The sequence below is a fragment of the Peromyscus leucopus genome, chromosome 1 (genome assembly GCF_004664715.2).
Source record: "Peromyscus leucopus breed LL Stock chromosome 1, UCI_PerLeu_2.1, whole genome shotgun sequence".
NCBI classification, from domain to species: domain Eukaryota; kingdom Metazoa; phylum Chordata; class Mammalia; order Rodentia; family Cricetidae; genus Peromyscus; species Peromyscus leucopus.
Genome location: NC_051063.1, coordinates 96,395,352 through 96,409,124, shown reverse-complemented (window position 1 = coordinate 96,409,124; position 13,773 = coordinate 96,395,352). Strand labels below are relative to the sequence as shown.

The 13,773-nt window shown below is 41.0% G+C and overlaps 1 protein-coding gene across 1 annotated transcript; it reads right to left on the bottom strand.

Moving 5' to 3' along the window:
- Positions 1-11,433: 11,433 nt before the first annotated feature.
- Positions 11,434-12,417, bottom strand: LOC114710453 (olfactory receptor 10A3). The gene has a single exon (XM_028894618.1). It carries the CDS (start codon positions 12,376-12,378, stop codon positions 11,434-11,436), a length of 945 nt encoding a protein of 314 aa, XP_028750451.1. The 5' UTR covers positions 12,379-12,417.
- Between the last annotated feature and the right edge of the window lie 1,356 nt (positions 12,418-13,773).

The following is a 13,773-nucleotide window of genomic DNA, read 5'->3' as shown; positions in this document are numbered from 1 at the left end:
AGAGATAAATATCTGAGGCAACATAAATGCCAACTGTCCTAACCTGATCCTTATGCATTGTATACAACTACAGAAATGTGACTCTGGACCTCATAAGTGTCAAATTACTATGACAAATGAAAAACAAACATACATACTAAAAACCTAAAATTTCACAAGGAAAAAAAAAAAAAAACCTGTCATGAATGGGGAAAAAATATCACGAATGGTCATTCAATGACTAAAAGACCCTAATGTCTTAAACAATTCTCCAACAGGTAGTATAAGGCAGACAGTCCTTTCCTTAAACTTCAACCCACCCATTGAGAAAAGTAAGTGTTGGGACTGACCAAGTGACCCAGTCAGAGCTCACAGAGACTGAACTGACAAGCAGGAAGCCTGCATGGGACTGACCTAGACACTCTGCACATATGTAACTGTGTGGCTTAGTCCTCTTGTGGGACTCCTAACAGCAGGAACGGGAGCTGTCTCCAACTCTTTTACTGGTTTTTGGGACCCTACTCAGCATGCTGGGTTGCTTTGTCCAGCCTTAATATATGTGGAAGTGCTTAGTCTTACTGTAACTTGATATGCCATCTTTTGTTGATATTCATGGGATACTTGCCCTTTCCTAAACAGAAACGGAGGAGGAATGGATTGGGAGGTAGTAACAGAGGGAGTGGGGGGGTGGACCAGGAGGAGAGCAGGGAGGGAAAACTGAGGCTGGGGTGTAAAATAAATAAATTGATTTAAAAAAAAAGAATTGTCTAGGATTTGATGGTTAATGTGTGCAAAGTACTTATTCCTGAAATCATTGTCTACTTACTGCTGTGGATATCCCTCTGTATAAATAAAATGCTGATTGGCCAGTAGCCAGGCAGGAAGTATAGGCAGGACAAGCAGAGAAGAGAATTCTGGAAACAGGAAGGCTGAGTCAGGAGACACTGCCAGCCGCTGCCATGAGTACCAACATGTAATATACTGGTAAGCCACGAGCCATGTGGCAAGGTATAGCTTTATGGAAATGGGTTAATTTAAGATGTAAGAACTAGATAACAAGAAGCCTGCCACGGTCATACAGTTTGTAAGCAATATAAGTCTCTGTGTATTTACTCAGTTGGGTCTGAGCAGCAGCAGAACTGGCAGGTGAGAGAGATGTCCTGACCATGGGCCAGGGTGGATTGGAGAAAACTTCAGCTATAACTTACCTCTCAGAAAAGAAACAAAAAGACGTGAACAGACAACAAAACAAAATTCTACTGATGATTTAAACAACTGAGCATTCCATTGTAACCCCTGAGCACTGGGCTGTCTCTTCCACAGCATCTCCGGCCATGGGTGATCAGAACTATGAAGGAAGCCCCCTTATGGACACACAACAGAAGCAGAGGCTTCGTTTTCTTACCTCGTGACTGTCTCTATGATTTTCATACATTATCAGCAGTTTTCACACTGATCAAACCCACTTACTCACAGTTTGACTTAATGATTCCTTGCTGACTTTATAGCATTAGATGGCATCAGCTATGTGCCCTAGAGAGTCGCTCCCTGAAAAACTTGGAATCAACCTCGTATTTGATATGATGACTCAAGGGGCTATAATCTGGCCCCTAGGAGGACATTTTAGAGAACAAACTTGGAGCATCACTCCTTTGAATGTCCATGAGGGATAACCTCCCCTTACACGAGAGATTTGACTTCAACGGTAGCACTCTCAAAAAGAGATAAAAGCAAAGACTGACTGATATTGTAAACAGGAAGAAGGGAGTAGTGGATGAGAGCGCATTCTAGAGGAAGAGGGATTGATCAGATGAAAGAACTGTTTGGGCAATGGTCGGAAACAAGGCAGGTAAATTCAAGACTCTGGATAGAAAGCTATCAGCCTCCCATGCCCAGAACTTCCCTTTTTCTAGAAGGAAAATAGAATTATTGAAATTAAAATAGGAGCATCATTACAGTTGATCTCAGTCACAGAAATTCTTATCCTGGGAGCGCAAAGGTTTGAAGGGTTTGCCTGACATTGAGCTAACTTTGTTGTTTCATTCACTTTCTCTGTAAACAGAAAACAGTGTTATTAATCTCATCGAACATGTGTGTGATTCAGAGACTCGGAGTTTGGCCTATACTGCCTAGAACAGTGAGAGATCATTTACTCTGTCCAAGAAAGCTCAGGTTCCATGGACCTCCCGATATGGTCTTTACAGATATCTACTGATGTCCTCACCAAGGCTGCCTTTTCTACAGATTTCTAAGAAATTCCTCCTACATAAAGTTCTTCATAGGCTAGAGATGGCACTTAGAGGTATATTCTCCCTGATCTATGTCCAGTGTGAAGCGGACCATGTGTCCTAAAGGAAGAGGTTTTCATTTTCAGAGTCCAATCCAGGCCCCTTCCTAAATCACTCACTATGGTAGGATGGCATGCCCAGGCATGTAGCATGCCTACATGATTTTTAGAACTTTTGTTATTCCTACACCCAATTTTGCCATGGTAACTTCTCTTCCCCAGTACACTCTATGTCTGGAGGTCATGAATCTACAGAATTGTGCTGTGTGTGCCCTTTCCACAAGTATGTTATACCTCAGTGAAAATGAGCTAATTCTAGGCACACGATAAAGCACATACAGTGGGTAATGATATCAATTGTTAAACAAAAATATCATTGATATGACAATAGCCAAAGTGTGGAGAAATTCACACATTTTCTTCAAGGAGAACACATAAGCATCATGAAATACGTGCAGAGAGACTTAAATAATAATATTTAAATTAATATATGGTGAAGAAAATAAATAGGAAATGAAAAGAACACATTGTACATCCCTAACTATATATTTTCAGCCCAAAAATGTTTCTACAATATCTATAAAAATTGATTCCTCCCACAGAAAGGAAAACTCAGTAAGTTTCAAAATCACAGAAATTATGCAAGAAATATTATTTCACTAAATCTGCACAAAGTGAAAAATCAAAAAGGCAAACTGGGAGCAAGGAAAGCAAGCCAAGCACAGGTGTAAATGCCCATCCTCTGTTCATGGAAATACTCTATGTTATACACACTGTGTTTTTAGACCACAGGAAATGTCAGAGGGAATGAACGTCATGAATGAACATAGAATGACTGTTTTTAGGAATGATATTAGAAATGAGAATGGACAGAATTTTGAGAGACAGTCAGTATTTATTTGATATACCTCCTGCTAATTTTTTTTTTATTTTTGGAATAAATACATGGAAAGTTTTTTAAAGCTAAAAAGTGAAATCCAGACTTATTTAATGAGAAAGGAACCCTAGTGTAAAGGAACAAACCTATAATCTCAGCACTTCCAAGACTGAGATAGTAGAATACCAAGTTCAGGTCCAGCCTACACAGCCTACACAGTGAAACCTTATCTGAAAAATGCCACCCTGGTCTATACCTCATCTGAAAAACACAAACAAAAAGGCATGGGGAATGGCACTGGACTACTAGACACTACTTCAAGTGATGAGGAACAAGAATCTAAACTTCATATTTTAAAATCCCAGGGCATAACCTACAATATAGGAGAGATACAGTGAGGTCCAAGAAAGTGGTGAGGAGAGGGAAGGGAAGTTAGAAGGAACATACCAAGGGCAGTTGGACCAAGACAAGAGCCTTGGTCTCCAATATGGGTTCTCAAAGTGTCATTCCTCTGTCATCAGCATCAGAGACTCAGAGGGCATGCACAGGAGGACATTAATAGACCCCACAACAGATCTACCACATCCACACTTTCAAGGAGTGACACAAATATATGTTACTGTTAGTCTAGGCAATTCTCAAAAGGCTTAAAATAAGCTGTTCTCACATGTAGAATATTGAGATTAAAGGCACTGGAAAGGCATCAGGTACAAGGTCACTCTGACCTTTCTGTTGACCCTCAAATCAGGAGATGGAGTGCTCATGGGAAATAAGCAGCATCCTTGTTCTCAACCATGTGACATTGACACTGTGAGGATTTCATGCACATCCTGTTATTAATCACTCATTCTGATATCTTGATAGAGGGAACCATTACAGGATTAGGGAGAAACCTGGTGCCAGGGAAACTCCCAGGAATCCACAAGGATGACCCCAGCTAAGACTTCTAGCAATAGTAGAGAGGTGTCTGAACTGGCGTTCTCTTGTAATCAGATTGGTGACTACCCTAATTGTTATCATAGAATTTTCATCCAGTAACTGATGGAAGCAGATGCAGAGGTCCACAGCCAAGCACTGGACCAAGCTCCAGGAGTCCAGAAGAGAGGGAGGAGGGATTATATAAGTAAGGGAGTTCAGATTATGACAGGGAAACGCACAGAGACAGCTGACCCGAGCTCGTGGGAGTTTACTGACTCTAGACTGACAGCTAGGGAGCCTGCATGGGACTGACCTAGGCCCTCTGCACATGGGTGACAGTTGTATAGCTAGGTCTGTTTGTGGGACCCGTGGCGCTGGCTTTTTGGAAACTATTCCCTGTGGTGGGATGCCTCACTCAGCCTTGATGCAGTTGATCCTGCCTCAACTTGGTATGACATGCTTTGTTGACTACCATGGAAGGCCTTACCCTTTCTGAGGAGTGAATGGGGGTGAGGGGGAGAGTAAAAAGGAAGTGGGGGAGGGAACAGGAGGAGAGGAGGGAGGGGAAAATGTGGTTGGTATGTAAAATTAATTTCAAAAGTAAAAAAAAAATCACTCATTTTGTAAGCTTTCCACATAACCCATTTGCTTCTTCAGAACTCACCATCACCAGTCCAAACCAGTATGTAAGTGACTGGCTGCATTTCCTATTTCCTTAGTCTTATCCCTGAAATCCATCTTGTGTCAATTTAACTCTCAGGTCTGGGAAGTCCCTGTGAGTGTGCCAGCAGAGCCTTCTACTCCTACATCTCATACACGCTAAACCATCACAGTGCCATGCCCTGGAGCACAAAAGCCACGGTCCTCTTGTTTCAGCAAGAACAGCTGCATGGGAAGATGATAATAAAGCTTTCTCTGGGCCTGTTTTGGCAGGAGAGAGAAAGTGGGTGTGGATGACCACAGATCACTCAACTCCACTTAGTTTCAGAAAACCCTGGGTGAGACCTTTTGATCCATGAGCTCCAGTGTTCCAACAGCAGGAGAGCAGAGAAGGAAAACCTCATCCTCAGCCTGAAGATGTAATCTGTATCATAGAGCAGCAGATTTCAAGCTTCAAAGCGTGTGCACATCACCTGAGTGCTTAAAATTAAAGATTAAAATCATGAAATCTGCCTGGCTCAACACGGAGTGGTGAGTTTGTGGGGAATGTTTCTGCATATCCTGAGTCATTCCTGCAGACAGGGACTATGTGGGGCCCTTCCTCCAAACAAACACCACAGATGAATGGTCAAGAGAAAAGATGGGAGCTGACCCAAAGAGATCATACACTGTATTAACATTCTAAAATCAAACAGGAGGACAAAAGAGATGAAAAAAGCATAGGATGTATAAAGAATATCCAAGAAAGAAACATGGAGCAGGAATAAATTGTTAGCAGAAAATAAAACTAAGAATTTTTAAACTCACAAGAAACTAAATTTATTAGAGAAAAGCTCAAAACAAAAACAGGAATGCTGAGGGTAGAGCTTTGGAACAACAAAATTGGTAAAACCTGGTCTGCAGTGTTCACAGGAGATGGACGTAAGGAAATCACAAGTCTGTATTGAAAGCACAAAGAGAGTGGGCACATGAAAAGACAGTCCTAAAGGAAGGACAGAATCAACAAGCAATATAAAATCAGAATGAACACAACTTAAAACAGAGTGGGAAATACTCAGTTAAGTGAAGATGGGAGAGGAGAGAAGAGACTACATAAGAACATTGAAGCCAATCAAAGCTATGTGAGACTCTGGATTGGGGGAGAAAAAGGAAGATAATGAAAAAGGGAGACTCAGACTTAAGGAACGTACAAAAAGATCCAGTATGTGTGCAGCTGATGTACCTGTGAAATGGAAAAAAGATTCAATATTGGAGTGTGAGTAGCATCTCTCGTGGGGTTTTGGGGAAGATGAGAGAGAAAGGTGAAGACTTTGAAACAACGTCTAGCATAGAAGAATTTCAACCTGTGATGTTTTCTATCATTACATTGTGTTTTCTGTTTTCTTTCTCCTTTTTTTTCAGGCACAGTGGCTCAGAATATCCCCAATTCTGGGCCTCAAGGAAGGCTCCTCCCCCTTTTTTGAGACAGGGTTTCTCTGTGTAGCTTTGGAGCCTTTCCTGGAACTCACTCTGTAGCCCGGGCTGGCCTCAAACTCACAGAGATCCACCTGCCTCTGCCTCCCAAGTGCTGGAATTAAAGGCATGCACCACCACCCAGCGAAGCCTCCCTTTTTAGCTTGAGGAAGCCTAAACTAAGAGGTTTAGAGTATCGTGCTGACCCTCTTGAACTGTTACAGCTGATCCTCATGGTGTCTCTTAAAGACGAGTAAGGTTGCCATCACCGGCACTCTGTCCTTTGTATGCAAAGAAACTGAAGTCCACCAAGGAGACGTAAACGTCAAAGAACTTGAAGATGGTATAACCAGCATTTAAAATTATTGTTTCCTTGCTTCTTTTGATATTTTTAAACCTTTATATGTTTGTTTGTGAGTTTTTGTTTGTTTGTTCATTGATTTTATTTTGCTTTATGTAGCCCAGGCTGACCTGGAACTTATGATCCTACTTCAGCCTCTCAAATGCTGGAATAATAAGGGATGGATGTACCACCAGAGCCAATTAGGATGTTTTCATTTTTACTGTAGGTTCCTGAATTTCTCACTAAACTGTGCCATAATGGTACTTTATCTATGTTCAATTAATAATGTTGAATAGTATGAATAATGAATAATGTAAGTAAGTTCACAGTTATAACACATGAAATTCCTACTACTTCCCATGTAAATGATATTTACAATCATACAATTCTAGAAGAAGCTGTTTTATTTATAATGTCTAGTTGGAGTCCAAAGACACATTATATGACATTTTGCATCTAGCTGATAGAGCGTCAACATGTCGTCGTTCCAAACACACCATTTCTCTCTCCCAATTTAAAGCATCTAAACACAAAATACAATAAGCCTATGCAGCACTGAGATTCTTCTGCAAGAGAAGACTCACTGCATAATTACAAAGACCTGGCAAGCAGGGGCCAAAGAGATGGCCCAATCAGTAAAGTGCTTACTGTACAAGCATTTGGATCACCAGCATACAAGTAATGACTGTGAACAGGGACACATATCTATACTCCCAGTGCTGGGGAGGGGGAGGGAGGCTACTAGAGATCACTGGACAACTAGTCTAACCAAATTGTTGAACTCCAAGCTCCAAGGGAGACCCTATTTCAAAATCAATCAATAAATAGTGTGAGGCTGAAGAGATGGCTCAGCATCTGGAGAGATGCTCTTATCTAAGACCACATACTGCCTCTTCAGAAGACCTGATTTTCCTAGCACCTGAAACTGGGCAGGTCACAACTCCCTGCAACTACATTTCCAGAGGATCTGATGCCTCAGACCTCCTTGGGCACCAGCACTATCTACACAAAGACACACACACATACATACATACACACACACAGCCGTCATCTCTAGCCATTGGAATATGAGTAGAAGATCAGTTTTAGGATTCAATGGTCATAGTATTTAACTTGGAAACAAAACAACACTTTACCCCTTAATGCCATCCATGGAGAAGAATATAAGAGCAAAAGCATTCATGTGGTGCAGATTCAATAGACACACATCTCATATTCTCTAAGTGCAACAAGGAAATGAGAGATAGGGCTATAAAGAGAAAATATTACAAATTTCATAACCTGTGGAGGTATTCAGTCTGAAAAGGCCACACAGTTGATAACCTGACTCAATGAACAATTCATTATTCATGTGTGAGGTATTTTGTTCTACCAGTGAACATGTAATAAAAGTCTCTTAAAACAGTATTTTGTAAGTGGAAACTGCACCAACACTGACTGCCAAGTGAGAATTCAGGAACTTCCCGCATAGCTTTTGACCATTAATATTTTATAAATATTTGTAAGAGTACAAAAGTAGGCAGTTTATTTATTTAATGAACAAATAGAAGTATAATGTCCCCTAGAGCCTAGATTTTTAGACAGATTTAAAGAACCAGGCATGAATTTCCTTCTGTACCACAGGTCTTAAATCCAATCAGGAAGGGCTTGGCTGCCCCCATAACCTTTGGGACACCATTGCACCCATGAGCATATGTTGCCAGGCCAACCATTATTATGTCTCGTAAGGTTCACAGCTGGGGGGAAAAGATGATTTTTATCCTCCAGCAGCCCATGGAGCATCTTCTGGTACTATGAACACAAGCTAGAAAAAAGAAAGCTTCTAGATCACTAACAGCTTGACTTTACCATGTATGGTGACCAAAGTATATGGTGTCTCCAGTAATAAGGACTTCAACTCTTACTCCTCATCAGATAAGCTTCTTTTTCAGTGAACCTTAGTTAATACAGAGACTCACAGGTGGCCAAAGTACAGAAAATAAATGTCTGTGGAGTATCCATTCATAAATGGGGTATTTATATGACATCCCCCATAAGGCTTAAGGAACATCACAGAAGAGGCAGAAAGACTGTAAGAGACAGGAGTCAGGAGGGTTAGAAAAAAATAGTTATCTTGAACTCACCACAGTTATGATTACCTGTACACAGTCAAGCCAGTCAGCATACCTGCATGGACGGGGGAAGGGCACAAGAACCCCACTCAAACCTTAGCTAAGTAATTATTGATGTTTGATGGATGCTAAGGAAGACAGAGTCATTTTCTTCAAAAGTGTGGCCATGTTTCTCCTACAGTAGATGGCCCTATACCCACCTGGACACAGGCAGCACTAATTAGACTCAGTAGAGTCTTAAAAAATTAAATAAGTAAAAGGTCATGAAATTGAAAAGAGAACATAGTGCGGAGAATCTGAGAGGACTTGGAAGAGGGATTAGGGGGTAAATGCATTCAAAATGCATTTCATAGATGTATTAAATCTCAAAGAACAAATTTAAGGTATATATATTAATATATATTTATAATATCTGTCATTCTACATATCCTTTAGAAATCTTGTCAGCACACATATCCCCATGGACAGAGGGATTCCTCCTCTTGTTTTTAAAAAGATAATGTTCTTCTGAAACAGTAGGGGATTTCTACATAACTTGACATAACTTTACACTATCAGAAAGAAATGGAGCTGTTAATATTTTTATTAGCATAATATTTTTATTGATTATTTTGTAATTTCACATCACGCACCCTGATCATACTCACTTCCCAGGCCTTCCATGTCTGCCCCCCTTGTAACCTTCCACCCCAAAATTTTTTGTAGATAGAAAAATAATGAAAAGAACAAGCCCAATTTGTGTTATCTATATACTCACTGGAGAATGGTCAAATTCTCAGTGGCTTGCTCCTTAAATAGAAATGAGTTGTTCCCTTCTCGCACTCCCACCAGAAGCCATCAATTACAGATAACTTCATTTCAGCATCTTTATCACGCTTTTTAAGAGTTCTCTTCAATACTTCCTGCTCAGGCTGTTACTTTTGGGGAAAATGTTGGGGTGGGGGTAGGAGTTGTCACAGAGGCCTTCCATGTCCCTCTTTCTCAACTATGCATCTGCAGTCATCAGTATCACTGCAAAAGTGGGTTCCTTGCTCTTCAGTCAATGGGAGCACAGATCATGGGCTTCCACATGGTTTCTAGTGACAGCAAAGACCACAAACATGGCCCCAGCTGTCGTAGAACCATGAATCCAGACTAGGCCCTCCAAGGCAGCCTGAACCACATACATCAACATGGCCTTTCATGATAACATGGGCCATGGGCATCAACACATCTAGAATCTGGTCACAGTAGTATCATGGACCTAGACATGGCCCTCAGTGGCAGCAAGAACCATCACCATTGTCTCAGGTGACAGCAAGGCCTACTCAAATCAGTATGGCCTCCAGAAGCAGCATGGCCCACGAACATCAACGTGGGTTCAGTCAGCAGCACAGACCTTGAACATCCACATGGATCTCAAGCTTCATCTTGGCTTGGGTCATCAGCATGGACCACCAACACTAACATGGCCTGTGACAGCATCTAGGGCCACGGTGGTCCTTCAAGGAGGTCCAATCCAGAAAGTGAAACTTTCTTCATCTTGGTCCTCCATCGCTGCCCAGGGATATCCCATGGCTGGTCTGTGTGCTCAGGGGCTGAGTCTGCATCTGCATATAAGTTCCAGGCTGCTGCACACTACCCTGCTGGCCCTACTGGGCAATGACATGTTTCAATATCAACCCCAGCCCTCTCTCTCCACTGTCACTACCGTCCCCTCTCCAGTCCCACCTCTATCCACAGTGCTCATACCTATCGCTCCATTTTTCCACCATTTCCACCTCTCCATCACATATTTGTTCATCGAAGTGGCAGCTGCTGCTGCCCACTTGGCAAGGCGGGCAGCCTGGGTGGCTTCCACAGAGCAGCCTGTGTGTGTGTGTGTGTGTGTGTGTGTGTGTGTGTGTGTGTGTGTGTGTGTGTAATATATATATATATATATATATATATATATATATATATATATATTTCCAAAAGTAACCTAGTTTTTTATTATAATCTGAGAACCTATGAATTCAAATGAGTTTGGGAACCCCAAAATAAATGCATTATTTACTCTTTCTTGGAATGGATTTTCTCCTGAGAAAAACCATGTCATGTCATTGGTCTCCTGTTGCTCCAGACCGGAGTGGTGCTCAGCGGGGCTCAACATCAGCCTGAAGTAAGCAGATACATGTGAATAGCAATTCTGCTATTTTTCTTGCTTGGTTTGTGGTGCTGGGGATTAAACCTAGGGCCTAGTGCATGTTAGGCAAGCATTCTATCATTGAGTGACATCCTCAGCCCGCAGCCTTTGTATTCTCAAGATGAGTCTCACTGTCTATATAGCTCACAGTACTCAGGAACACATGTACCCCGGACTGATCTTGAATTCTGGGTTTTCCTGCATTGACCTTCCAAATACTGGGATTAAAATCATGTATCACTTCAGTGGGCATCTGTAACACCTATTCTAGTATGTAAATACAAAATAATTAATCTCCTCAGTCATCCTTGAATCTATCACATAAAAATAAAATCAACAAGCACATGACCGTAAGGAATTAGATGTTTACTGAAGCATTGTCTTAATGGCAGCACTCTAGCAATGATCTGTACATCAATAGCAGAAGGTGGATCAATAAACTGTGAATAGTGTGTTATGGAACATATACCTCTTAAAAACTATTGGCTACACTATTAAAAGAGGATAACGTGAAAGGTTTTCAAACATGGAGATGTCAAGAAAGAAAACATTCTCTAACCAAAAAATGTACTCTCTTTTCACCACCTCCAGAATCCAGAGAGTTCAATAGCATGATAGAAAAACAATAAGGTCCTCCAGAAATCAAGCTGTGTGTAAAGCCACTTTTCTTTCCCATAATTTCACCACAGCCCTTTTCATCTCCTTGTTTCTCAGGCTGTAGATAAGTGGATTCAGCAGAGGGGTAAGCAGTGTGTATGCCAATGACATCAGTTTCTTGGTGTCTGGTGAGTACCCGGATTTGGGCTGTAGATAAGTTATACTGGCTGTGCCATAGAAGAGGGTGACAGATGTGAGATGAGAAGCACATGTGGAAAAGGCCTTCTGCCTCCCTGTGTTCGAAGGCATCCTCAGGATGGCAAAGAGAATTCGAGTATAAGACAAGAGTATCAACAGGAAGGGGACCATGACAATCAAAATGGTGCCTGTGAAGGCATAGACTTCAAACAGGAACGTGTCTGCACATGCAAGCTCCAGCACTGGAGGGGTCTCACAGAAGAGATGGTTAATTTCTCTATGGCCACAGTAGGGGAAACTAAACACCCACGTGGTCTGCAGAGTAGTCATCATAGTACCCGAGACCCATGAGAACATAGCCAGTTTCACGAAGACCCTCTTGTTCATAATCACCGGGTAGGACAGAGGATGGCAGATTGCAGCAAATCGGTCATAAGCCATCGCCCCCAGGAGAAAACACTCAGTCCCACCAAAGAGAAGAATGAAATACATCTGTGCAAAACAGCCTGCAAAGGAAATGGTGGCTTTCTGGGTGGTCAGGACCACCAGCATTTCAGGTGTGATGACTGTGCTGAAACAGAGGTCCACTAAAGATAGATTCTGCAGGAACAGGTACATGGGGATGTGCAGGCTCTGGTCCAGGAAGATGATGGCGATAATGAGGGCGTTTCCCATTAGAGTCACCAGATAAATAACCAAGAAAGCCCCAAACATCTGCCCTTGGAGTTCAGGATAGTTAGAAAATCCCAAGAGGATAAATTCAACGGCAGAGCTGTGATTTTGCCTCCTCATTACAATAGTAAAGCCCTGTGTTGGTCTTAAGGACACAGCACATAAATGATGATGTCACAAAACAGGCGCTGAGCTCAAATTTGGACTTCTTGGCAGGAGTAAAGACATGCTCATTTTGACAGAGGTTCAGACTGGCAGTTTTAAAGAATGGCCAATAATTTATAACAATGAATCTTTAAAATGCAAATAAACAAGTTACAAAACTGTGGCTCAGAAATCATTTAGCAAATGTAGAACAGCTGGAGAAATGGTTACACTGGTAAAAAGCACTTGCCACACAGCCTGACTTCAGTTCCATCTCTGGAACCCACATTTATAAGAAAAAACGCTTGATATAGTAGTACTCTGTAATCCCAGTGATCCTATGACAAGATGGAAGGCAAAGCCAAGTAAAATACCCAGAATCCTGCGGGCCAGCTAGCCTGCAGTGCACAGTGCAACAGAAACCAAATAAACTTTCCATAACAGGGTGGAAAGAGGAAATCAGTTCCTAAAAGTCCTGTGACCTCCACAAGCTCTCCATGGCATATGTTCATTCATATTTACACACACATACATACACAGACAAAATAATAATAATAACAAACTTGAAAACTGAAATAACAGAATAATAGTCTTTGGCAATGTTTTGCTATGTAACAGAAAAATAACAAAACCCATTCTTAGAATATACACAAGATTTGTGTTATTTAGAATCCACTATACATTACCCTGGTGCATACATATCTGTGTTATTTTTAATTGTATGCTTGTATATAAATTTTAAATAAAGAGTTCCAAATAGACAAATAGTAAAAAAAAATACAAATTAAAACTATGATAATTTTAAATGTAAATATAATCAGTAAATATTTATTATAAATGCAAAAGTACAAAACATACTTTTGTTAGTTTGTTAAACATGAAAAAATAAAACCATATATACCTGAACAGATATATTTATAATTTCTAAATATTCTAAAAATTCAATATTCCAAAAAAGTTGATTTTTAGATAAATTGACCTCAGACGAACATAAATCAAATGGCTTCTAGAATATTGGTTTGGCTTCTGGTCCAGATGGTCCTAATGTATTGAAATTTTCCCCAATGAGAAATTTTAGAAACACATTTCCAACATTGATTCTTACGATTAGAAAGTTACTTTTAGGACTATAGAAAATACCATATAGAGCCATTCTGATTCTGTGACTCACTAGCGCCCTTAGAAAGAAAATACAGCTATGCTTTGGAGTTTGTGTCACTCACTCACTGACTGAGCAACCACCTCAGAGAAATGTCTGCACCCTTTCAGATAAGCCTGAGCCATACAGTCCACACAGAAGACATTCCAAACCTCACTGCATTCCTACCACCCAGATCTCTAACTCCAACCTCCTGGTTTATCATTTTGCCA

Bases quoted from the DNA above. Each gene is read 5' to 3' on its own strand.
- LOC114710453 (XM_028894618.1), bottom strand. From the start codon at position 12,378: ATGAGGAGGCAAAATCACAGCTCTGCCGTTGAATTTATCCTCTTGGGA.